General features: G+C 46.9%; 1 protein-coding gene across 2 annotated transcripts in view; it reads left to right on the forward strand.

The window, feature by feature from the left end:
• Window positions 1–5,510: 5,510 nt before the first annotated feature.
• The window catches only part of LOC115098970 (fetuin-B-like), a 65,853-nt gene continuing 44,775 nt past the window's right edge, over window positions 5,511–26,588 (forward strand). Inside the window, exons 1-3 of one of the 2 annotated variants that reach the window (XM_029616168.1) lie at window positions 5,511–5,819; window positions 8,899–9,009; window positions 22,734–22,821. In XM_029616168.1, the coding sequence (XP_029472028.1) occupies window positions 5,607–5,819; window positions 8,899–9,009; window positions 22,734–22,821 (412 nt within the window). In that variant the 5' untranslated portion in view covers window positions 5,511–5,606. The remainder of the gene's footprint in view (window positions 5,820–8,898; window positions 9,010–22,733; window positions 22,822–26,588) is intronic. The other variant, XM_029616169.1, reaches the window with a different exon arrangement.

A 26,588-nucleotide genomic window follows, 5' to 3' on the forward strand; every position in this document is an offset into this window, starting at 1 on the left:
AGAGCTATTAGTATAGTTGCATTTAAAAAAGGTTTGGACAAGTTCCTGGAGGAAAAATCCATTGATAATTATTAAGGCTACAGAAACCCACTGCTTATTCTTGGGATAAGCAGCTTACAATCTATCTAACCCTTGGGCTCCTGCCAGGTCCTTGTGATTTGGCTTGGCCACTGTTAGAAACAGGATACTGGGCTTGATGGGCCCTTGGTCTGACCAAGTATGGTAAGGCTTATGTTATTACATTTTAAATTCAATTTCAGTTATTTTTTCGCATGCAAGGGTTATGTAAATCCAATTCATGAATGACATAGCAGAAGGATTGCTGGGAAAGGTTTGTCTTTTTGCTGATGAAACCAAAGTCTGCAAAAGGGTGGACAGCCAGGAAGGTGTGGAAAACATGAGGAGGTGTCTGCAAAGCTTGAGGAATGGTCTAGAGACTGGCAGTTAAGATTTAATGCTAAAAAATGCAGAATAATGTATTTAGGATGTAAAAACCCAAGGGAAAGGTACAGTATTAGAGGTGAAATTTTTCTAGGCACAGAGAGGAGCGGGATATGGGGGTGACTATATCTGATGATTGTAAAGTAGCCAAACAGGTGGATAAAGCAATGGCAAAAACCGGAAAGATGCTTGGCTGCATAGGAGAGAACTGGTCAGCAGAAAAAGGGAGGTGTTATTGCCCCTGTGTAGGTCCCTAGTGAGACGTCACTTGGAATACTGGGTACAATTCTGGAGACAGCACCTTCAAAAGGATATAAACAGGATGAACATAAGAACATAAGAACATGCCATACTGGGTCAGACCAAGGGTCCATCAAGCCCAGCATCCTGTTTCCAACAGTGGCCAATCCAGGCCATAAGAACCTGGCAAGTACCCAAAAACTAAGTCTATTCCATGTTACCATTGCTAATGGCAGTGGCTATTCTCTAATTGAACTTAATAGCAGGTAATGGACTTCTCCTCCATGTACTTATCCAATCCTTTTTTAAACACAGCTATACTAACTGCACTAACCACTAGGGATGTGAATCGTTTTTGAACGATTAAAATTATCGTCAGATAATTTTAAAATCGTCCAAAATCGTTAGAGTGCACGATACAATACAAATGCCCCCGATTTATCGTCAGGGGCATTTGTATTGTATCGTTAAATAGGGCGCGGGAAAACTGGCACACCAAAAAAACTCTAAAACCCACCCCGAACCTTTAAAACAAATCCCCCAACCTCCCAAACCCCCCCAAAATGTTTTAAATTACCTGGGGTCCAGTGGGGGGGTCCTGGCACGATCTCCCTCTCTCTGGCCACGACTGCGTTAAGAGAAATGGCGCCGGTGGCCCTTTGCCCTTATCATGTGACAGGGCAAAGGTAGCGCCGGCGCCATTTTGGTTCCTTGCTCCTGATGTCACGCGTGCAGGAGATCACCTCCGGACCCCCGCTGGACCCCCAGGGGCTTTTGGCCAGCTTGGGGGGACCTCCTGACCCCCACAAGACTTGCCAAAGGTCCAGCGGGGGTCCGGGAGCGACCTCCTGCACGCGGGCCGTATTGCCAATCTTCAAAATGGCGCCGGCGCTACCTTTGCCCTGTGACATAATAAGGGCAAAGGGCCACCGGCGCCATTTCTCTTAACGCAGTCGTGGCCAGAGAGAGGGAGATCGCGCTGGGACCCCCCCCACTGGACCCCAGGTAATTTAAAACATTTTGGGGGGGTTTGGGAGGGTGGGGGCTTTGTTTTAAAGGTTCGGGGTGGGTTTTAGGGTTTTTTTGGTGTGCCGGTTTTCCCGCCCTCCCCCAATTTACGATTTTTAATGATTTTTTTAAAAAAACAAACACGACGATCAGATTTCCCTCCCCCCCAGCCAAAATCGATCGTTAAGACGATCGATCACACGATTCACACCCCTACTAACCACATCCTCTGGCAACAAATTCCAGAGTTTAATTGTGCATTGAGTAAAAAAGAACTTTCTCCAATTAGTTTTAAATGTGCCCTATGCTAACTTCATGGAGTGCCCCCTAGTCTTTCTACTATTCGAAAGAGTAAATAACCGATTCACATCTACCCGTTCTAGACCTCTGATGATTTTAAACACCTCTATCATATCCCCCCTCAGTCGTCTCTTCTCCAAGCTGAAAAGTCCTAACCTCTTTAGTCTTTCCTCATAGGGGTGTTGTTCCATTCCCCTTATCATTTTGGTAGCCCTTCTCTGTACCTTCTCCATCGCAATTATATCTTTTTGAGATGCGGCGACCAGAATTGTACACAGTATTCAAGGTGCGGTCTCACCATGGAGCGATACAGAGGCATTATGACATTTTCCGTTTTATTCACCATTCCCTTTCTAATAATTCCCAACATTCTGTTTGCTTTTTTGACTGCCGCAGCACACTGTACCGACGATTTCAATGTGTTATCCACTATGACACCTAGATCTCTTTCTTGGGTTGTAGCACCTAATATGGAACCCAACATTGTATAATTATAGCATAGGTTATTTTTCCCTATATGCATCACTTTGCACTTATCCACATTAAATTTCATCTGCCATTTGGATGCCCAATTTTCCAATCTCACAAGGTCTTCCTGCAATTTATCACAATCTGCTTGTGATTTAACTACTCTGAACAATTTGTGTCATCTGCAAATTTGATTATCTCACTCATCGTATTTCTTTCCAGATCATTTATAAATATATTGAAAAGTAAGGGTCCCAATACAGATCCCTGAGGCACTCCACTGTCCACTCCCTTCCACTGAGAAAATTGCCCATTTAATCCTACTCTCTGTTTCCTGTCTTTTAGCCAGTTTGCAATCCACGAAAGGACATCGCCACCTATCCCATGACTTTTTACTTTTCCTAGAAGCCTCTCATGAGGAACTTTGTCAAACGCCTTCTGAAAATCCAAGTATACTATATCTACCGGTTCACCTTTATCCACATGTTTATTAACTCCTTCAAAAAAGTGAAGCAGATTTGTGAGGCAAGACTTGCCCTGGGTAAAGCCATGCTGACTTTGTTCCATTAAACCATGTCTTTCTATATGTTCTGTGATTTTGATGTTTAGAACACTTGCCACTATTTTTCCTGGCACTGAAGTCAGGCTAACCGGTCTGTAGTTTCCCGGATCGCCCCTGGAGCCCTTTTTAAATATTGGGGTTACATTTGCTATCCTCCAGTCTTCAGGTACAATGGATGATTTTAATGATAAGTTACAAATTTTTACTAATAGGTCTGAAATTTCATTTTTAGTTCCTTCAGAACTCTGGGGTGTATACCATCCGGTCCAGGTGATTTACTACTCTTCAGTTTGTCAATCAGGCCTACCACATCTTTTAGGTTCACAGTGATTTGATTCAGTCCATCTGAATTATTACCCATGAAAACCTTCTCCATTACGGGTACCTCCCCAACATCCTCTTCAGAAAACACCGAAGCAAAGAAATCATTTAATCCTTCCGCGATGGCCTTATCTTCTCTAAGTGCCCCTTTAATCCCTCGATCATCTAACGGTCCAACTGACTCCCTCACAGGCTTTCTGCTTCGGATATATTTTAAAAAGTTTTTACTCTGAGTTTTTGCCTCTACAGCCAATTTCTTTTCAAATTCTCTCTTAGCCTGTCTTATCAATGTCTTACATTTAACTTGCCAATGTTTATGCTTTATCCTATTTTCTTCTGTTGGATCCTTCTTCCAATTTTTGAATGAAGATCTTTTGGCTAAAATAGCTTCTTTCACCTTCCCTTTTAACCGTGCCGGTAATCATTTTGCCTTCTTTCCACCTTTCTTAATGTGTGGAATACATCTGGACTGTGCTTCTAGAATGGTATTTTTTAACAATGACCACGCCTCTTGGACATTTTTTACTTTTGTAGCTGCTCCTTTCAGTTTTTTTCTAACAATTTTTCTCATTTTATCAAAGTTTACCTTTTGAAAGTTTAGCACGAGAGCCTTGGATTTGCACACTGTTTCTTTTCCAGTCATTAAATCAAATTTGATCATATTATGATCACTATTGCCAAGCGGCCCCACCACCGTTACCTCTCTCACCAAGTCCTGTGCTCCACTGAGATTTAGATCTAAAATTGCTCCCTCTCTCATCGGTTCCTGAACCAATTGCTCCATAAAGCTATCATTTATTCCATCCAGGAATGTTATCTCTCTAGCGTTACCCGACAATACATTTACCCAGTCTATATTGGGGTAATTGAAGTCTCCCATTATTACTGCACTACCAATTTGGTTAGCTTCTGGAGTCAGTCCTGAGGGTGGCTACTAAAATGGTCAGTGGTCTTCGTTCTGAAGCATATGGGAATAGACTTAAAGATGTAAACATGCATACCCTAGAGGAACATGCACACCCTAGAGGAAAGGCAAATAGGGGAGACATGAGAGACATGTCTAGAACATGCACACCCTAGAACATGTTCTCATGCACACCTCTAGGGTGTGCATGAGAACATGCACACCCTAGAGGAAAGGCAAATAGGGGAGACATGAGAGACACAATCAAATATCTCAAAATTTCCATGCACAGGAGGCGAGCCTCTTTCGCTTGAAAGGAGGCTCTAAAACAAGGGGTCATGGAATGAGGGTGAAAGGGATTAGACTCAGGTTAGCAAATATTTCTTTACAGAGAGAGTATGAATGCATAGAACAGCCTCCCAGTGGAGGTGTTAGAGATGAAAATGGTATCTGAATTCAAGAAAGCATGGGATAAATACAGGTGATCTCTGAAGGAGTGATGGGAATTGTATGGGCAGAATAGATGGGCCATATGGTCTTTTTCTGCCATCCTGTTTCTATGTTTTAATTTCAGATATCTGATCAGAATATCGTCACGGACAGTCCACTGCTGAGCTTGCCTATGGAATACAAATCCCCCTTAAGCAGGTGACAATGAAACATGCAGCCATGTTGGGAAAGAGCATAAGGCCTTGCTTCACCAGATAAAAGATTAGGGTTTTTTTAATGGACATTAGTTTGATCCTTAGCTCACTTGTGTTTCTTTGGACATATAAGCCACATTTAAACTTTGGCACTATTTTGCCATTGAATTCAAAATTTTTTTTATTTGCATCTTTAAAAAATGTAAAAATCATAAACATAGACCTATCTCAATTCAATCTATATAGAGCATTTTGGGTTGATTCAGTGGCAGTCCCACATACATACATATAATTTGTTCTCATGGTTTTTCAGTTGCCATTTATTTTTTACTGGGACTTATTTACTCTGTTTTTCAATTTAAGATTATCCATTTTTTTTTTCCTAAGACCAATATCTACTTCCATCAAATGCTTCTTGTTGATATATAGAAACTGTAGTCACTCTCATGTCTAGTTTTCATTGCAAATGTATGAATTTAAATAAAGCTATCTGCTGCATTTATCTACTGCTTTGAGATTTTCCTTGCCCTAAGCCAGCATAAAGTGAATTTAATCATTCACCTTCTATTTACCTTTACTAACAAAGTTAAGTTCACTGTAACATTAGAAACTGTGTCAGATATGCCACACACACGCTGTTTTTGTATTGTCATTTCAGAAAATTTTCAGAGCAATTCCTGACTTTTTTTGCTGCTCATAAAATATATATCCTTCCCAAATGTCTCCACTGATGATGCCGCTGGTGGTAACACTGCTATGCATGCTGCTGGGAAGCTCTTGGGCTCAGGCACCGTCACTGTATCCAGCTCCCTGTGATGCACAGAGCACAGAGAAGGCAGCACGCCTCGCTATCACTGCTATAAATGAAGACCGAAGGGAAGGCTACAAGCTCAGCCTAAACCGAATCAATAAAGCAGTAGTCCATGATCAGGTTGGTTTTATTGTATTTTCCTGGGTAATGTGGGTGTCATCACAGGCAGAAGAACAAGAAAAGTCTTATAGAACAGCAGTTAGCTGTTTTGGCAATCTGCTAATGTTTATAGCTGTGCTGGTCTCAGAAATTTGCTAGGAAGTCCCATGCCTTTTCATTAGACCTACTCAACAGTGGTGCCGAGTTACCCTTCTTCCTTTGGGTCATTAGAGAGTGAATGAGGACTTAATTTTTTGTTCAGGCTCGAAAAGAATTCAGATTTCACAGATTGGGCCAGATGTACGAGTAGCATGCCAGGGAGAATCAGCTCTAGTCCTCGAGAGCTGCGGAATGGGTCTGATTATTAGAATAACCAAAATGTACAAATTATCTGGGTCTTTAGACCAAACGCAGGGAAGTAAATCTAATGAACACTCATTGTGGATATTCTGAAAATCAGGCCGCTCCTGAAAACTAGATCTAACTGGTGGCTCTCGGGGACTGGAATTGCCTACCCCTGGAATACATGTTTTGTATTTTTTTTCCAGAGATGCAAAATGGTAGAAGCCCCTTAGTACATCTGGTCGTCAGTACTGTTGAGTCAAATGTTGAAGGTATGTGACAGGACAAGTTGCCTGGCAGAGTACTAGGTAGTTTTGTCCGTACTTCTCAATGCCTGTTCTGCAGGAGATGATGAGACATGGGAAAGTACTTGGAAAAAATGTTTTCATTTTTGGGGCCTAACATCCCCACCTCTGCGGCATCCCCAGCCCTGGCAAACAGTGCTGATACTGAGCCACCGAGCCGATGTGGAAAAGTTGGATGAAAAGTTCTGTTGAAAGCTGATGGTTTTATTTTTAAACTTCTCATGATGCTCAAGCACCGATGAGCAAGGGGATACATTTTCATAATCTTCTAACTACCTAGCTTTGGGGGTTAGGCAGCTCAACTAGGTCTCCTGACATTTCGCCCTTGCTGAGTGGCTAAACAGAGCAACTTTTTCACTAGGTAAATATATTTTTCCATTCAAAATGGGGGAGGAGGGGGGTTCCCAGGGGCATGGTTTGGTCAAGGTGGAAGGGTGGTGCTTAGCTGGCTAGCACAGATGTTTTATGTCTATTTGCACAAATAGCAGGCTTGCTATATTATAACAGGCTAGAATAAGGCAAATTTTAAGCTGTCAATAGGTTACTGCTGAAACCTCAACTAAACTTAAGCTGCAGGGTTGGCCCCAGCACTAGGCAGCTCCCTAGAGTGGCACAATTTAAGGGGGCAGTTCCACGGACTACAAGGACTACACAATCTGCAGACAGTCTGGGCCATCCTCAGTGTCAACTATGGCTCTGCGGAGCATGCTTGGGATCCTGCGGACCAAAATGGGGAGTGGGGGTTAGGGGGAGGTGAAAGGGATGCCCGTCAGTGCCACCCCCCTGCCCTCCATGTCCCAGTCTGCTGCGGTGCTGGTGCCTGGAAGCTACTGTCTGGATGCCCAGGGTGACACAGAGACCTAGCCAGAATCAGGAAGCGACCCAGCAGCCGGCGCACTGGGAGGGTGGGAGGAGATGACAGACCAGTGCTTGGGGCTCCCAGTGCAGTGCAGTGGGTAGGGAGGAAGTGACTGTGGGGAGAGAGAAAGAAGGGGCATAAATAAAATGCAGCTGGAGCTGGGGAGAAGAGAGAGAGAGAAGGGGGCTGCTGTGGCTGAGTGGGTGGGTGAGAAAGAGAGTTTCCTGGGCCTGGTAGGAGAGAAGAATAGAAAGAGGGGGCTTCTGGGGTTTGGGATAGTGGGAAAGAGAAGTTGCTGGGGCTGAGGCCTAGGAAAGAAGGGCTGTAGGGGAGGAGGGAGAATAGGTACTTTTGGGGCTGGAAGAGGGGTTGAGGGGGGCTCAGGAAAGATAGGGATTGCCAGAGGGAGGCAGGGAAGCTGCTGCGGCTGAGGAGATAGGAAAGAGGGATTGCTGGGGGTGGAAGAAGAGAGAAGGGTGGCTTGGGGAGAGAGGAGGGTGGGGAGAAAGAGGAGGGTCTGCTGGGGTTCAGAGGTGAAGGTTCACTTTGTTTGCCTGATACCCATACACTGGCCACACTTGCCTGGTTATAACGTAGCCAGCAAAGTCACTGCTGCACAGCTTCTTGAGAACAGATCCCAACCTCCGACAGAGCTCTGTATTCTTTCCTTCTCCAGGATCTCCCACACTGAGGGAGTCATGTTAAAAGACTTAAGGGCCTTTTACACAGTTAAAAGTAGAGTTAGCTCCCATCTAAGTCATCCAGATCCGGGTAAGCAAATATTTAGCCGCTGGAAAGTATGCACACACTCTCATAATGGGCGCACTGTTGGCCATGGTGTAGGCATGTAGCTATTTTGAAGCATGTAAAGGTACACATGTGCTTTTAGCCATATAACATGATGCAGGCGGGGCCCTTCTCTTTGAATGTTTGCTTGTTTTATTTGGGCTTAAAGGTTCATGTGTACCTATACAGTTAAGCAACCTAAAGATAATTTATCCCTTAGCCTACAACATTCTAACAATGCATCTGCCTTCAGTCAGTGTCTGCATTGCACATGCAGCTGCCTGGGATCTGTAGTTTTAGGGTATTTGAGAACAATTTTCAGAGTACAAAGCGTTTTACCTGCAGTAATCGGCTGTCTAACAATCATCCTCCCTCAATGTGGCTAAAAGTTAACGTGCATTGAGACGAGGCATTCCTAGGGGAAGAAAAGTATGTGACACAGATGTCATTTTCAAACCTTCACACATGCTTTTCCAGCAAAACCCTACCCACAAAAGAAGCAGGCGCCCATGACTGCAGCACATTTCGAAGCAAACTTACATGCATACCTGTGCTCTGAAAATTGGAACACAGCCTGCAGATAAAAGATCTGCTTGGCCTTTGTCCAAATACAAGCAATCAAACTTGGCCCCTATATGTGCATTTTTTTTAATGAACTGCAAGTTGCAATTTGACTAAATTCTAGGATCATTTGTGTTTCTTATTTTTTAACTTGTGCAATTATCTGAGTATGGAATTTGGCCACAGTTTAACTTGGCTGAGAATCCAGAGCTTGTAGCCAAAGCACTAAGGTTCACTGCCCTTTCAGGGCCACACAGGCACAGTATTCTACCTAGACCTGGATGTGCTGGAGACGAAATGCTATGCCAGAAGTGTCATGCCATGGGAAGACTGTGAAATCAGACCTTTTGTTGAAACGGTAAGATGTGTTATCGCCACACTCCTGCATGGACTTTCCTTCAGACCCTTGATTCAACATCATAAGGGCCAGCACTACCTACTGTGCATACCATGCACTTGCACAGGGTGGCAGATCGGGTGGAGGGAGGGCATTGTTGTCATACAGCTGACTCAGCTGGAAAGGGATGTAGGGAGGAGATACATAGAGAGAAAGGACCAGGGACTGAGTGAAAGGGGACTGATGGAGGGAGAAGAGAGAGTACCCTGGTTGGGGGGGAGACACGGAAAAAGGAATGAGGATAGAAGGAGAGGAAAAGGGGACTGCCCCATGATGGGGCAGAGAAAGGAGGAAATAGAGTAATGTGAGAGGAATGGATTGGGGTGAGAGAAGACACTAGATTTAGGGGAATCCAAGATAATGTAGGAGGAAAGGAATGAGGAATAGAAGAGAGAACATAGGAAAAAGAGGACAGAAAGAAGGAATGCAGAGTATTCAGAAAGAGAAGAAAGGAAGAGAAAATATTAAAGATCCACTCTGAAAGAAAGAGACAAAAAGGGGAGAGAGAATTAAAACAAAAAGAAAAAAAGGAGGACACCCAAGAGAGAAAAACAAAAAGAGACAAGACTAGAAAATGAAAAAGAGACACACTGAGCTAGAAAATCAAGCCAGACACCGTGACACCATAGATTGGAAACTGTTTTACTAACTGATAGAGAATATTAACAACTCTTCAGTGTAAAATATCCTGGGAGCCATTTCAAAGCCTCTGACCTGGATGTGTCATCCACACAAGATGCACATGTTGATTACAGCTGGATTTTTTTTTTAGCTGATTTGAAATTTCCTGGTGCCTAATCAATTCTCTTGTATGTAGGAGATATCCGCCAGTCCTGAGATTTTTGCATTTGGTTCAAAATATTTTGTGGCAACAAAAATATAAATAATTTGCTTTTAGGTATATTTTGCGAGTAGATTGCAAACAATTTTCCGTGGAGATAGTCCAGCAAACAATAAACACCATCCACCCTCCCCCTACTCCACAAATGAACAGCTTGCTCATTACTAGCCCTATGGGGAACAAATGTCCCAGATTCACTAGAAATCTGATAGTCTTTTTCTAACCCCACTGAACATTCATAAAGCCCATGAAGGGTTCCATTAGAACTCTAGGGAGAGACAGTGGGCAGGATCAGGCAGCACAGTAACACCAGCCCTGCATGCCATAGGTAGAGAATACAGTGCTCTGTGCTGAAACAGCAGGAAGCACCTGGCTTCCACCCTTTTGTCAACTGTGTAGCAATAATAGTTCTGCCACCACACAATGACCACTAACAGCTCACTCAAAGACCCTCTCAAAGCTGGGCCCTGTGCTACGGATCTATTCACATCCCACTAGTTACTGCCATGCCATGATCACTGCTGCAGAAAATACCAAGATGCGAAGGATGCAGACCGTGCCAGGCCTGATAATCTGCTTCAGCTCATACATACAGGGTTGGCGCAAGAGTATTTGGTGCCCAGCTCCATGCTAGTTACTCCCTAGGGCACCTAATACTCTTGCATGGGGGTAATATTCATAGAAACATAGAAGTGGCAGCAGAAAAGTACCAAATGGTCCATCCAGTCTGCCCTTCAAACTTATTTTAGCATCTGCTGCACCATACAGGTCACCCCCATACTTATCAGTTTCCCAGATGGTCAAAGTCAGGGCCCTTGTTGGTTGTTGGTTGTTGTCTGAGTCCAATTCCCTATTACCTCTTGCTGTTGAAGCAGAGAGTTGCATCAAAAGTATCAGGCTTATTGGTTAAGGGTAGTAACAGCCGCATCAGCAAGTTACCCCCATGCTTACGGTATTTGTTTTCCCAGACCATAAAATTCAATGTCCTTGTTGGTTGCAGTCTGAATCTAATTCCCCTTTTCCTCTTTTCCCCTTGCCGTTGAAGGGGAGAGCAATAATGGAGTTGCATGAACAGTATGAAGGCTTATTGGTTAAGGGGCGGATTTTAAAAGGCCCGCGCGCATAAATCCTTCCGGATTTACATGCGCAGGGCCCTCGCGCGCCGGTGCGCCTATTTTGCATAGGCCGCCAGCGCACATAAAGCCCCGGGACGAGCGTAAGTCCCGGGGCTTTCGAAAAGGGGAGGGAGGGGGCAGGTCCGGGGGCGTTCCCGAAACGACGCGGCGTTTCGGGGGCGTGCCGCGGCGTTTCGGGGGGCAGGCCGCGGCGTTTCGGGGGCAGGCCCGGGGGTGTGGCGCCGGCCCCCGGACCAGCCCCCGGGACCGGAGGACGGAGCGGGGCTGCCGGCGACGCACGCAAAGTTACGCCTGCTGTTCCCTTCGAGGCCGCTCCGAAATCGGAGCGGCCTCGAAGGGAACAGGCAGGCCGCGCTGGGCTCGGCGCGCGCAGGTTGCACAAATGTGCACCCCTTTGTGCGCGCCGACCCCGGATTTTATAAGATACGCGCGGCTACGCGCGTATCTTATAAAATCCAGCGTACTTTTGTTCGCGCCTGGTGCGTGAACAAAAGTACGCGCTCGAGTATTTTTTAAAAATCTGCCCCAAAGTGTAGTAACTGCCACACCAGCAAGTTACCCCCATGCACTCTTTTCTTCATTTCACTGTTTTTGTCTTCGCCACCTCCTCCAGAAGGGCATTCCAGGCACCAACCATCCTCTCCGTGAAGAAATATTTCCTGACATTGGTTCTGAGTTGTCCTCCCTGGAGTTTCATTATGTGACCCCTAGTTCTACTGATTTCTTTCTAATGGAAAAGGTTTGTCAATTGTGCATCATTAAAATCTTTCAGGTATCTGAAGGTCTGTATCATATCTCCCCTGTACCTCCTCTTCTCCAAGGTATACATATTTAGGTCCTTCAACTTCTCCTCATAAGTCATTTGATGGAGACCTCCCACCATTTTGGTCGCCCTTCTCTGGATTGCCTCCAACCTGTCTCTGTCCCTTTTGAGATACAGTACTCCAGGTGAGGCCTCACCAAGGAACTGTACAAGGGGACTATAACCTCTTTTTTCTTTACTGGTTATTCCTTTCCCTATGCAGCCCAGCAGCCTTTAGCTATCACCTTGACACATTGTGTCACTGTCTTCAGATCGCTAGACACTATCACCCCAAGATCCCACCCTAGCTCCGTGCACAACAGCTCTTCACCCCCCCATCACATACAGCTCTTTTGGATTACCACACACCAGATGCATGACGCTGCTCTTCTTGGCATTGAATCCCAGCTGCCACATCTTTGACTACTGTTCAAGCTTCTGTTCAAGCTTTCTTAAATCATGTCTCATTCTCTCTACTCCTTCCGGCCTGACAACTCTGTTGCAGGTTTTAGTATCATCCAATATAGACAAACTTTACCTTCTATCCCTTCCGCAATGTGCTCACAAAGATATTGAAGAGAACCTGTTGCAACCCTGATCCTTGTGGCACTCTGCTTAACACTGTTCTCTCTTCAGAGCAGGCTCCATTTACCATCACACGCTGTCTTTAATCCATCAACCAGTTTGTAATCCATGTGACCACCTTGGCACTCACTCCCAAGCTTCTAATTTTATTCACAAGCCTCCTAAGTGGGACTGTATCAAAAGCTTTGATGAAATCCAAGTAAATCACATCAAGTGCTCTTCCTTGATCCAATTCTTTAGTCACCCAATCAAAAAAATCAATCAACTTTGTCTGACAGGACCTTCCCCTGGTGAATTCATGCTGCCTTGGGTGTTGTGGTCCGGTCCATGAAGCTCACGTCCTGGTCCTTACCTCAAGGGTTCCTGCCGGCTGGAAACAAAGCAGAGTCGAGATCTGGGCGTCCCCGCGGGGGAGAGGCCATTGCGGGTCTGTTCCTAGGCGCACGTGCGCAAGTCTCTCGCGCTTTTCTGGACAGTTTCCCACCGGAGGGTGGCTCCGCCCTGAGTCTGACATCAGACGCTGCGGCCTACTTAGGGCCACCGTGGACACCCGATGAGTGCCTTGCAACAGGGTTCCTTCGATCCTCCGTTGCCTTGAGCTCTGGAGTCAGCCACTGTCTTGGCTACTCCGTTCCTGCCTGCCTGCCGGTTCCTGCTTGCCAGCCTGCCTACAGCCCAAGCCAGGTTCCAGCCTGCCTACAGCCCACGCCGGGTTCCAGCCTACCTACAGCCCAAGCTGGGTTCCAGCCTGCCTACAGTCCACGCCGGGTTCCAGCCTGTCTACAGCCCACGCCGGGTTCCAGCCTGTCCACAGCCCAAGCCGGGTTCCCGTCTGTCTCAGCCAAGCCAGATACTCGCCTGCTTCCTCTCCATCGACCGCCTCGCCTAAGTCCCAGCGGTTGGGCCCCTACGGGCTCCTCCCGGGGGGGCTCCGACTTCCAGGGTGAATCTCCTAAGTCCCAGCGGCTGGACTCCCAAGGGCCTCTCCCGGGGGAGGACCAGCTTCCAGGGTGAAACTGCTTATACCCGCCTGCCAGAATTCTGCCTCCCGGCCCGTTCAGTCGAGACCAGAGTAGTCCTTTCCTAGTCTCCTGCAGGCTGGCCCAAGGGTCCACTAGCCCCGTGCTCACAACAGATTGCAAGGCCATGGACTCGGCAGAATCCCTAGGGGCCCGGAATCTTTCAGGATTGGCCCAACAGATACACCATCAGATGTATGAGCAACAGCAAGATATCGACCTCCTGATAAACTCAATAGGACAGCTAGCGGGCCGCCTTAATAGTGGAGCCGAGCATTCCCCGGTCTCTATGGACCTAGTACCCGATGGATGGGTCTCCCAGCAACTGCTATTGCAACAGCAACACCTAGATGTCCTCGCTGGTTCTGTTGAGCAACTTACTGCCAGATTGGAGGCCCTGATTACCCAATCCTTGCCTGCGGAAGCCTCTCTACCTCAAGTATCGGGCATGTCCGTGATGCATTTCCCCGCACCCTCGCGCTATGCCGGAGATTCTAGAATCTGTCGCGGGTTCCTTAACCAGTGTCTCAGCAGGTTTGCCTTACTGCCCCAGCAATTTCCCACAGACTCAGTTAAAGTTGCCTATATCCTGTCCTTGCTTGACAGAGGAGCTCTTATGTGGGCTTCCCCCCTCTGGGAAAACAATAACTCCTTACTGAATGATTTGCAGCAGTTCCTGCTGATATTCAAGCAGGCCTTCGATGAACCTGCTCGCCGGGCTATGGCTACCTCGGACCTGTTGCAACTACGTCAGGGGACTCGTCCCCTGGCTGAATATGCCATGGAATTTAGAACCCTCGCTCAAGAGGTAGGGTGGCAGGACGGTACAGTCCTGGCCATCTTTTTAGAGGGACTCTCCGCTCACATCAAGGGTGAGATTGCAGCCCGTGAACTCCCAAAAGACCTCAACGCCTTGATGGAATTGACGGCTCGGATTGATTATCGCCTACAGCAGAGGGTGCGTGAATCACAAGGGAGGAGACCTAGCCCTGCACCCGGCCCGCCACAGTCGCAGTTCCCATTGAGGGCCTTCCACCAAGATGTCCCCATGCCAGAACCCATGCAATTGGGTCATACCTCTCTCTCTGCCGAAGACAGACAACGCCGAAGGGCGTTGGGCCTGTGCCTATACTGTGGGCAGAGAGGTCATTTTCTAGTGCACTGCCGGGAGCGGGCGGAGAACTCCCAAGATTTGAGGTACTGGGAGGAACTTCTTCTGGGCAGTACCTCTACTTCTCACTGCACTCTATCTATCACGTTGGAATACCCAGGAGGGACTTTGGAAACCCTCGCCTTCCTGGTCTCGGGGGCGGAGGGTAATTTTATTCAGCAACAACTGGTTGCCCGAGTAGGCATCCCGACTCAGAACCAAGGGGTATCACTGCGGATCACGACGATCCAGGGAATGTTGCTACCTGGGCGTATCGTGACGTCCACGATCCCTGTTACTGTCCACACCGGGGCATTCCATACGGAAGAGATTGTTTTCCTGATTTTAGACAAGGCTGTCCACCCCGTGGTACTTGTATTACCATGGCTCAGAAAACACTCACCGGTGATCCAATGGGACACCATGCAGATTACTAAATGGAGCCCTTTTTACATTTCTCACTGTATGAAGGTGCCTAAAGCCCCCGTCTGCTCGCTTCTCCACTCCACCTTTGACCTCCCGGCGCAGTATGAAGAATTTGCTGATGTCTTCTCCAAGTCCAAGGCGGAGATTCTGCCTCAGCAGCGCCCCTACGATTGCGCCATAGACCTCTTGCCAGGTACGACGCCCCCGCGAGGGCGTGTATACCCTTTATCCTTGCCAGAAACGAAGACTATGTAGGAATACATAGCAGAGAACCTCGCTAAAGGTTTCATCCGGCCGTCGAAGTCCCCCGCCGGAGCGGGGTTCTTCTTTGTTGGAAAGAAGGACGGCACCTTGAGGCTGTGTATTGATTATCGTGGGCTCAATGCCATCACCAAGCGGGATCACTACCCGCTCCCACTGATTCCTGAATTACTCGATCAGCTCCAAGGAGCCAAAGTATTTACCAAGCTGGACTTAAGCGGAGCCTATAATCTGGTACGAATTCACCCCGGCGATGAATGGAAGACCGCATTCAACACCAGGGACAGGCATTACGAGTATCTCGTGATGCCCTTTGGTCTTTGTAATGCCCCGGCGGTCTTCCAGAATTTAATGAATGATGTGTTGCGCGATGTGCTGCACAGTTGCGTTGTAGTTTACCTCGATGATGTCTTGATCTTTTCACGAGACCTGCCCACGCACCGGTTACATGTTCGCCAAGTTCTGCAGATTCTGCGGCAGCATCACTTTTACACAAAGTTGGAAAAGTGCTCCTTCGAGCAGTCGTCTCTGCCCTTTTTGGAGTATATTGTGTCGGCCGATGGATTTCAAATGGATCCTGATAAGGTCTCAGCAATCCTAAATTGGCCACGCCCGAAGGGCCTGAAGGCATTACAGCGCTTTTTAGGATTCGCAAACTTCTACTGGCACTTCATCCCCAACTATTCACGCCTCTTGGCCCCATTAATGAACCTCACCTGTAAAGGGGCCAATGCGAAAGACTGGCCAGCTGTTGCCCGCCAAGCCTTCGAGGAGCTCAAACAGGCGTTCCTTCTAGATACCTGCCTCCGCCATCCCGACCCGAGTCGACCATTTATTGTGGAGGTGGACGCCTCCAACTCCGCTGCCAGTGCTGTCCTGAGCCAACATAGAGATTCGGGACAACTTCTTCCCTGTTCGTATTTCTCTCGGAAGTTCACTCTGGCAGAGTGCAACTACAGCATAAGTGACAAGGAGCTGCTGGCGGTGAAACTAGCTCTAGAAGAACGGAGACAGTGGTTGGAGGGAGCCAAACACCCCATCACCATCTATACCGACCACAAGAATCTTGCCTACCTTAGTCAGGCTCAACGCCTAAATCCCAGACAGGCCCACTGGTCCTTGTTTTTTGACCTATTCAATTTCACACTACGATATTGCCCAGGTTCCAAAAATGTCCGGGCGGATGCATTGTCTTGAGCCACCGAGGTTGAAGAGATTTCCGAGACTCCCCGGTACATCCTGGACCCACAGAAGATATGCCTTGCCTCCTCCGCACTGACCTCCGAGGAAAGGTCCGCGGGCCTCTGTCATCAGAACCAGCCGGGTAGGCCCGGACCTGTTTGGAGGGGGCGTGAAGAGGGGGGTACTGTTGCGTCCGGTCCGTGAAGCTCACATCTCGGTCCTTACCTCAAGGGTTCCTGCCGGCTGGAAACGAAGCAGAGTCGAGATCTGGGCATCCCCGCGGGGGAAACGCCATTGCGGGCCTGTCCCTCGCGCTTTTCTGGACAGTTTCCTGCCGGAGGGTGGCTCCGCCCTGAGTCTGACGTCAGACGCTGTGGCCTACTTAGGGCCACCGCGGACACCCGATGAGTGTCTTGCAACAGGGTTCCTTTGATCCCCTGTTGCCTCGAGCCCCGGAGTCAGCCTCCATCTTGGCTACTCCGTTCCTGACTGCCTGCCGGTTCCTGCTTGCCAGCCTGCCTACAGCCCAAGCCGGGTTCCAGCCTGCCTACAGCCCACGCCGGGTTCCAGCCTGCCTACAGCCCAAGCCGGGTTCCAGCCTGTCCACAGCCCAAGCCGGGTTCCCATCTGTCTCAGCCAAGCCAGATACTCGCCTGCTTCCTCTCCATCGACCGCCTCGCCTAAGTCCCAGCGGTCGGGCCCCTACGGGCTCCTCCCAGGGGGGCTCCGACTTCCAGGGTGAATCTCCTAAGTCCCAGCGGCTGGACTCCCAAGGGCCTCTCCCAGGGGAGGACCAGCTTCCAGGGTGAAACTGCTTATACCCGCTTGCCAGAATTCTGCCTCCCGGCCCGTTCAGTCGAGACCAGAGTAGTCCTTTCCTAGTCTCCTGCAGGCCGGCCCAAGGGTCCACTAGCCCCGTGCTCACAACATCGGGTCCAGCAATCCTCCTGACTTCTGACAGTTCACTATCCTTTCCTTCAGCAGAGTCTCCATTAATTTTCCCACCACCAATGTGAGGATAACCGGCCTATAGTTTACAGCCTCCTTTCTGCTACCACTCTTGTGAAGCAGGACCACAACCTCTCTTCTCAAATCACTCGGCACCACCCCCATTTCCAGGGATCTAATGAACAGGTCATGCAACGGACCCTCTAGCCCATCTCTGAGCTCCTTCAATATGAACCTCATCTGACCCCATGACCTTGTCTACTTTCAGTTTTCCTAGCTCTTTCCATACATTCTCTTCTGTAAACGGAGTTTCATCTACCCCATCTTAATCTACGGTCTTTTCAATCAGTACAGTCCTTCTCCAGGGCCTTCTTTAGTGAACCCCAAACTGAAGTATTTGTTTAATATTTCTGCCATTTCTTCATCACTCTCCACACATTGCTCCTTGTCACCTTTCAATTTCACTATACCACTTTGGGCCTCTCTTCTTTCTCTGATAATATGAAAAATGTTTTGTCTCCTCTCTTTACCTCTTTGGTAATTCTTCCATTTGACTTTTAGCTTTCCTGATTTCTTTCTTCATCTCCCTCATTTTTAACAAAAATTCTTCTTTGTGTTTCTTTTTTTGAGATCCTTTATACTTCTCGAATGCTGTTCTTTTTGCTTTAATTTTTTCATCCAGCTCCTTAGAGAACCAGATCAGTTTCTTTTTCCTCTTTCTCTTTTTTACTTTCCTAACATATAGATTTGTTGCCTTTGTAATAGCTCCATTTAATTTGTCCCACTGATGTTCCATCTCACCCATTTTTTTCCAGTCTTCCAGTTCTTCCTCCAGGTACATCCCCATTTTGACAAAGTCCGTATTTGTGAAAATCAAAACTTGGGTCTTTGTGTGACTTCTCTGAATCCTATTTGTGATATTGAACCATACCATGTAATGATCACTACTGCTCAGGTGAGCCCCCACCTGAACATCAGAGACATTATACCCATTAGTGAGCACCAGATCGAGGATCACACCCTCCCTTGTGGGTTCCATTACCATTTGTTTGAGCAGAGCCTCTTGAAGGGCATCCGCTCTCGCTCTACGTTTTGTAGATTCCACAGAAGGAATGCTCCAATTCACATTGGGAAGATTAAAATCTCCGATGAGCAACATTCTTCCCTTCTTTCCCAACTTTTGGATGTTCTTGATCAGGTCTCTGTTGAGTTCATTTGTTTGGGTTGGAGGCCTGTAGATCACACCTGTAAAAATGGAAGCACCATGTTCTGTTTCTAGGATGGTCCATAATGCTGCTTCTTTACCCCATGTCCCTTGCAGTTCAGTTGTTTGGATATTGTTTTTGACATAAAGAGCTATCCCTCCCCCTTTTCTGTCCTCTCTGTCCTTCCTTTACAAGTTATAGCCTGGGATGGCCACATCCCAATCATGAAACTCAGTAAACCATGCCTCCGAAACAGCATCAATGCCATTAGGGCCTGCGGTCTGGAATTTTATTGCTCAAACTACGAGCATTTGTGGTCATAGCTTTCTAGTTGCTCTTCCTAGTCGCCTGTTCTGTTTTTTTGAACTGGTTGCTTTGTTACTTTGTTTTCCCACGTCCTGTATTGCTTGGGGGTGACATTCCAATCTCACTGACCACCTCCTGCCACCCGCACTTCCTAGTTTAAATGCCTGACATATGATCTGAATTTTTCACTTAGCATTATCTTTCCTGCCACAGACAAATGTAGGCCACCCTTACCATATAACCTTTTATTGCTCTATACATGGCCCCAGCAACCAATGCATTGAAAACCATTTTCCTTACTCCAGGGTTTGAGCTAGATATTTAAATTATCTATATGGTATAATCTTTCCTTTTCTTTTCCATGAACTGGTAGTATTTCTGAAAAGGCAATAGTCTTTGGCATGTTTCTAATCTTCTCTCCTAGATTTTAGAAATATTCCTGTACCTTGTGGACACCGTTTATAGTGAGGTCATTGGTTCCCAGATGGATGATAACATTGATATCAGTGTTCTTACTTTCTTCTGTAATTGCACTGACCACTTGGTTTGTATTTCTATTAGATGAGCATCCTGGAATGTATTTAACCATTATGTCCCCATCAAATTGAGTTCCCAAATTGGTTCCTCTGATGACAGAGTCCCAGAAGAAGCAGCTTTCTTTTATGACATTTGACCATATTGAAGGATTTCTGGATGCATTAGGTGATTACTTCCCTTTCAGATATCACTTCATGTTCTGTTGCTGGGGCGTCTTCATTTTCCAAAGCAGAAAAAGCATTATGTAAGGGTAACAGTTGAGAGAGTGGGTGTCTCTTCATTACAGGCCTTATTCTGCCAGAGCTGACTGTAATCCAGTTATTCCTGGGATTCTGAATCTTAGATGTCTGACTTCTCTGTGGGAGTGGGGGTAGGCATTCAGGATGCTGTCCATTTGGGGAGATTGGATATCATATAGTCACATGTATTGTTCTTCCAGATCCCACAGTAAACCATTTATTCTTGGCATTCTGAATCTTCTGAGGAAGCTGAGGAAGATATTCTGATTATATAGAGTGGCAGCTACTACCCGTAACCAATTAGCTTACATGATTTTGACACAACTGCAGTATTGTTCTCTACTTCAATGGTGGGGGAAAGGGGAGAAATGGGGAATTGGATTTAGATGACAGCCAATGCTGGGCCCTGACTTTTATGGCCCAGGGTACTATTACATAGACATTAGCGAAAGAAGTGCAGGACTGCTTCTACGGCCAAGTCCAAAAGCAAAGCACGTTCAAGAAGCAACTTTGTATGAATTATTAAGAAGGCTGCTCACCCTGTAAAAATGTTGCTCGCAGTCATTTTGATATAGGTTTGACAGTTGCTTGGTTTTGATTGTTAATATTACTACCCTTAAGGCTTGGGGGTAACCTGCACAGAGTGGCCGTTACCACCATAAGAAACTTGCTGAGCAGACTGGATAGACCATTTGGTCTTTTTCTGCCATCATTACTATCTACTAGATAAGGGAGCCCTGACCGACATGCCGCAAATGCGCAGTAGAGAGCAGCTCTACCGTGCATGCACGGGCGAGCACGTCGGCCAGAGTGTCCAAAAAAAAAATGGCGCTGGGTCGCTAGGAGCAGGAGCAGCGGCGGCGGTGGCGATGACGAGCAGGAGCAGGAGGAGCAGTAGCGGTGGCGGCGCGCGTGAGGGAGGGACAGCCCCCGTTATTGGTTGTGGATGAGCTGAAAGGGGAGGGGAATGAGGAATGAGAGAGGGGGAGTGAGTGAGGGGAGGGGGGAGGGGAGGAGAGAGTGAGGAGAGGGGGAGGGGGGAGGGAGAGGGAGGAGAGGGGGAGGGGAGGGGGGAAGGTGAGATCTACTAGATAAGGGAGCCCTGACCGACGTGCCGCAAATGCGCAGACGAGAGCAGCTCTACCGCACATGTGCGGGCGAGCACGTCGGCCAGAGTGCCCGAAAAAGAAAATGGCGCTGGGTCGCTAGGAGCAGGAGCAGCGGCGGTGGCGGCAGCGGCGACGATGACGAGCAGGAGCAGGAGGAGCAGTAGCGGAGGCGACGACGAGCAGGAGCAGGAGGAGCAGTAGCGGAGGCGACGACGGCGCGCGCGAGGGAGGGAGGAAGGGACAGCCCCCGTTATCAGTTGTGGATGAGCTGAAAGGGGAGGGGAATGAGAGGGGGAGTGAGTGAGGGGAGGGAGGGAGGAGAGAGTGAGGGGAGGGGAGGAGAGAGTGAGCTGAGGGGAGGGGGGAGGGAGGAGAGAGTGAGGAGAGGGGGAGGGGGGAGGGAGAGGGAGAGGGAGGAGAGAGTGAGGGGGAGGGAGGAGAGGGGGAGGGGAGGGGGAAGGTGAGAGGGAGGGAGAATAGAGGGGAGAGGTGGGAGGGAGGAGAGAGTGAGGTGAGGGGAGGGGGGAGGGAGACTAGAGGGAGGGAGGGAGAATGAGGGGGAGGGAGGGAGAATGAGGGGGAGGGAGTGGGAAGGAAATGGACCGAAATTATTTTTTTAAATGTAGCCCGTTGTTACGGGCTTAACGGCTAGTGTTACTATATTAGGCGAACCTTCGGTCATGCACACCCCTCTCCAGCTTACCTACTGGTGGCAGCTCTAACATAGCACGCCCTCCTACCAGTGGCAGTGGATCCAGCACAGCACTCTCTTCTTTGGCACAAGACTCCTCTGAGCCTTGCACTGGTGAGATTTTGCTGCCCCCAAAAGTTTGGTGCATTAGGTGACTGCCTAGTTTGCCTAATGAAATCACCAGCCTTGCATACATGTGAATTAAATGCTAAAAGAACTTGTTTCACCTTTGCACTGCACTCCTACAGACAGATAGATGCTTCATTCATTGTATGGTATAATGGTATCAAACCATCAACAACATTGTTAGACATCCACAATAATGATGGCTTATACCATCACAGTAGCCCAGGGCACTCTATCACTGAGAATTCAAGGCATAATATTACATTAAGAACCTTTCAGGCTATGCAAAATCAGGATTTTCTATGTTCTCACTTACATGTGGGAAATCAACCCCTCCCCCTTCTTTTCCATCTGCCACTGGATCCCCTAAACCAGGGGTAGGGAACTCCAGTGCTTGCGTGCCGCACACCAGTCAAGTTTTCAAGATATCCACACTGAGGATGCATGAGATGATTTACATTAAATCACTCCACTACATACAGGTGACATATCTGAGAACTCTCCAGATTTCTTCCGGAAACTCAGGAAATTTCTATCAATTGTTGAGTCCCCAGGGAAACCCTAGAAAACTCTCTATTTACTGCTGCAGCCACTCCCCTTCAAGAAGCCTGCAGAGATCATAAGAAGGGGCTGGAGAAGGAAGCAGAGCAATTATTTTCTGCTCTGCAATATCTGCTCCACACTCATCCCCTCCCCTGACTCAGCAAGCCTGCAGGGAACAGAAAGAGAGGGGCTAGCCTGGAGCAGACTCTGCAGGCAACATGTAAGGAGAAACTGTACTGTAAGGGCTGGATCAGACAGATTAGCCTGCAGCTGTGATTATTGGAGCTGGAATTCAGGTAAGGGGAGAGTGAGTGAGCATAAGTCAGGGAGCTGTGACATAGAGGGAAAGGGGTCGGGGAAGGAGAGTACTGGGTTCATCTCTGGAGTGGGGTGGAAAGGTGGGCGAGAGAGAGATTGAGAAAGTGGATGGGCAGGAGAGAGGGAGGAAATGCATCTGAAAACATTAGCATTAGCTCATTTTACAACAAAATCATGTGGGCAATAAGAAAACATGCCTCTTTAAGTTTATAATATAGAATGGAATGCGTGCAATGCAAAATTTGTTTTATTTTTTGTTAGAAAGTTTCAGGGATTTGCAGTGTTACACTGTACGAGAAGCCACAGGCTCCAGTTGTACTTCACAACTATAACTGCGTCTTAACTCCAGGTAAGTAATAGCTTATATTATTTTTTACCCTTTTTCACATATGCATTGTGGTAAGTAATGACAGTAAATCAGAATAAAAAAAGGAAATTATAGAAATGATGGATCAGTTTTAAATTATTCCTTACATAAACGAAGTCAAACTAGTGGATCAAAGAATAACTAGATGCTGTAGACAAATGAAGAATATTCATTTTGTCCAGACAAAAAGTTACCCTGGGGTCAATTTTGAAATCTTGGGGGTTTTTTTGTCCAAATAACCTCGGAAGTTACTCAGACAATGTCTTTGAATATCAGCCTCTGGCTATCTTCTATAAATGATGAATTCACTAACAATGACAGTAACTTTCAAACGGGCACGCAGGCGCACATAAGTATACATATGTCATCGTGTGCCCGAGGATGCAGGGATTTTATAACATGCGTGCACACACGTGCACATGTTATAAAACACCCAAATTTAAGCTTGTGCGCATCCAACTGCATATATCTGGTTTCAGCCACGTAAGTCAGGGAATTTTAAAACCGGCATGCCATATCCAGTTTCACCAGTTCATCTACCAGTTTGCCCATTGTAGAGATAGGTCCTCAAGACACCCTGCGTTAATAGCCTGCACTCTCTCCAGTTAACCGAGACTCCTCAAACCCTTCTGCAATGCCTGGAATTGGTTTTATTTAGACTTACACTTCGTCAATAGCAGAAGTAAAGTTACACGGCACTGGACCTGGGTGCGCACATGGGCGCATACGTAATTATGTGCACATCTGTTGGGCCCTGCTTCAAAACGCCTACACCACATCCATTTTTGAATCCAAGTGAGAAGTGTGTGCTGCAGGAGATGCGCGTGCATCAGGACGGCTTTTAAAATACAGTGGACGCATGTAAGCCCTATATGTGCATGCACCTCCTGATTTTGATGCGCGCCGGGCTTTTAAAATTCACCTTCTATACTTCTATATAATGGACTCAATTCACCCAAATTAGGGACTTAGAAAAACTTCAGGCACAAAGTTATTCATCAACTTTACTGAACAAAAATATTCACGTCCTATGGATAAATAAAGTCCTGCTCAGACAGGCCTTGCATATCTCTGAAGAAACACATATCTGGGATTTTAGAATCCCCTGCCCCTCCCCTCCTCACTATACCACCGCACACCTGGGTTTATAGAACAGTCCCTACTCTGACTCATCTAATTCACTGGTTTGCATCATTTATTTGAATTTATTACCTACCTTTTTGAACAAGGAATTTGCCCAAAGCACTGTACAATATCTGGAAAATTGTATTTTTTAATTGCTTTTGAATTTTTTTTAGAATTTTTTAAATAAAAAAGGGTGAAATGATCTTAACTATTTTTCAACACCTCAACAGTGGTGCCTAGGCTATGAATTTATCCCATGGGAGATACCCTACTGTTGGTGATAACACAGGACCGATAATTAAATAACTTCACTATAAGTCTTCTTTGCTGAAACATTTGACTGGCTGCGGGATAGCCCTACATCCAACCGCACTCACCCCGGGAGCCTCCGACACCTCCAATGCCTCCATTGCGGCTATGATGCTGCCTCTTAGCTCCCCGCTGTTGGACCCTTTAGGTATGCATGGGCAGCATACTCCAGAACTTTAAGGACCCGTAGCAGGAAAACACCTGAGATGCCGGAAGATAATGTCAGAGCTGGCTGGGGATTTAAACCCCAGCCGCACTCTTAGTTGGCACCTTAGCAACAGGTCCTCCTGCTTCGTTGCAGTGTGTGTGTGGCTTCTCCTGATCATGTCTCACTCCAGCTTGTTCCTATTCCTGCCTTGCTTCATCCAGCCTGCTCTGCCTCACCCTATCCTGCCTCCGGCCTGCCTGTCCTGGTCCTTTGTTTTCCTGTGCATCCCTGACCTTTTCTACGGACCTGGACTCAAGGTTGACTCAAGGCAATCTGCTACCTGAGGCAAGGGATGAGATGGCGCCTCCCTCCCTGCCCCCTCCCTGCCCCCTCCCTTTTCCATACATTCCTATACATGCATACACATATACACTCATTCACTTCTCTCCCTCTTCCATAAACACATGCACTCTCATTGTCTCTTCTCACCTCGATTCTCATTAGCCACAGGAGTCTCCTCTTTTTCCAGGCCCGCGGGCCTTGCGCTCCACTTCCTCCTCCTCCTCCTCCTCCTCCAGTAGCATTGGCCCGCTCTGCCCTTGTTTTATTTTCTTTCTTAGAACATTGAAAAATTCCCAAAAGAACGGGTAATCAATTCATTGATTCTCATTACAACCAAGAATCCCTTTTTAAAAAAAAATTTTTCACAAAAAAATTTAATTAGGAGGGGAGTGGTAGTTTCATAAATTTACCAAGGAACCATCCAGGAAATCCTTATTATTATTATTTTTAAGCATGAACAAACCACCATCCCTCCACACCTAATTTATTATTTAGCGCAAAAACAATGTTTTATTATTTTATATTTTTGTTCTTTTTATAATTTTTGTAAAAAGTCAATCCTTGTAAAAAATGGAAACAGTTTGCCAGCATAATAATCAAAGGCTGAATGCGCTTCTTATGTTTTCATTAACCAACCAGAAAGAACTTAGCTTGATTCGGACGCTGAGACCTCAATTCGCAACAGCGTTTTTACCCAACAAGGCCAAGTTTCGAATCGATTCTTCATCAGGGGAAATCACTTGCTCACCACACATCTCAGCTCTCCCAAGTTGTATCTTTGTAATCATGTACTCGTATCTTAAAAATTTCAAATCTGCTCGCAGCGCGCTGCCTGCATCTTTCGTGCAAAATGGCGAACCTAAGTTCCCATTCACGGCGTCCTCTTTTAAAGGGACCCCGTCATGTGACACATCAATTACATCAGTCAGCCTCTTCTTTAAACCAGCGCCTCAAATTAAAGCAACGAAAACCAGTCCACTTGTTCATTTAATCCTGATGGGGCTTCTGATTTTAATTTGTAGATCCAAAATTGCTTCCTGTAAGTCAGCAAAAGATCCTAGATCACCAAACGGTGCAATGCTCTCCACTTTCTCAATCACAGTCCACTCAAGGACAGCAAAAGCATGCCCCTGTTCAATACAGTGTCCCACCAATAGTGCCGATAATACTCTGTTGTTGATTCTAGACCTGTGCTCCATTAAGCGCACCTTAATAGCCCTTCTTGTTCGTCCAACATACATTTTCGGACAGCCACATATAATTGCATATACTACATTGTTCATAGTGCAATCTGTCCTGTACTTACGTCTTACTACATATCCTGTGTTACCGTCCACCCAACATGCTCCTTCAATGGTACTATCACATACTAAACAGGAACCGCATTTATAGTGTCCCCCTACTCCTTCAGGCTGTTAGCTTTATTCACTATACTAGCCCGAACAACCTTGTCCCGAATATTAGGACCCCTGCTGGTTGCAAACATAGGTTTCTCTTTAAATATGCTGTGTAATTCCAACACATGCAGTGTTTCTTTCCCTGCAGTAATTACCACTGGAGCTGAAGTGCTCTGTTGTAGAACATACACCAAATGGTCCTGTTCCTTTCGAGCCCGATATTGTAGAAGCTGGGCCCGGTCACTCTACTTTGCTCTTTTGTACGCTTGTCGAATTACCTTAAATGGATACCCACGATCCCTAAAGCGTTTCTTCAACAACCTTGCTTGAACTTCAAACTCATCCTTTGAGGAACAGATACGTTTAATCCTAAAGAATTGGGAAACAGGCTCCCCTTCTTAAATGCAGCAGAATGGTGACTGTGAAAC

This window comes from Rhinatrema bivittatum, chromosome 9, assembly GCF_901001135.1.
Source record: "Rhinatrema bivittatum chromosome 9, aRhiBiv1.1, whole genome shotgun sequence".
Classification (NCBI taxonomy): domain Eukaryota; kingdom Metazoa; phylum Chordata; class Amphibia; order Gymnophiona; family Rhinatrematidae; genus Rhinatrema; species Rhinatrema bivittatum.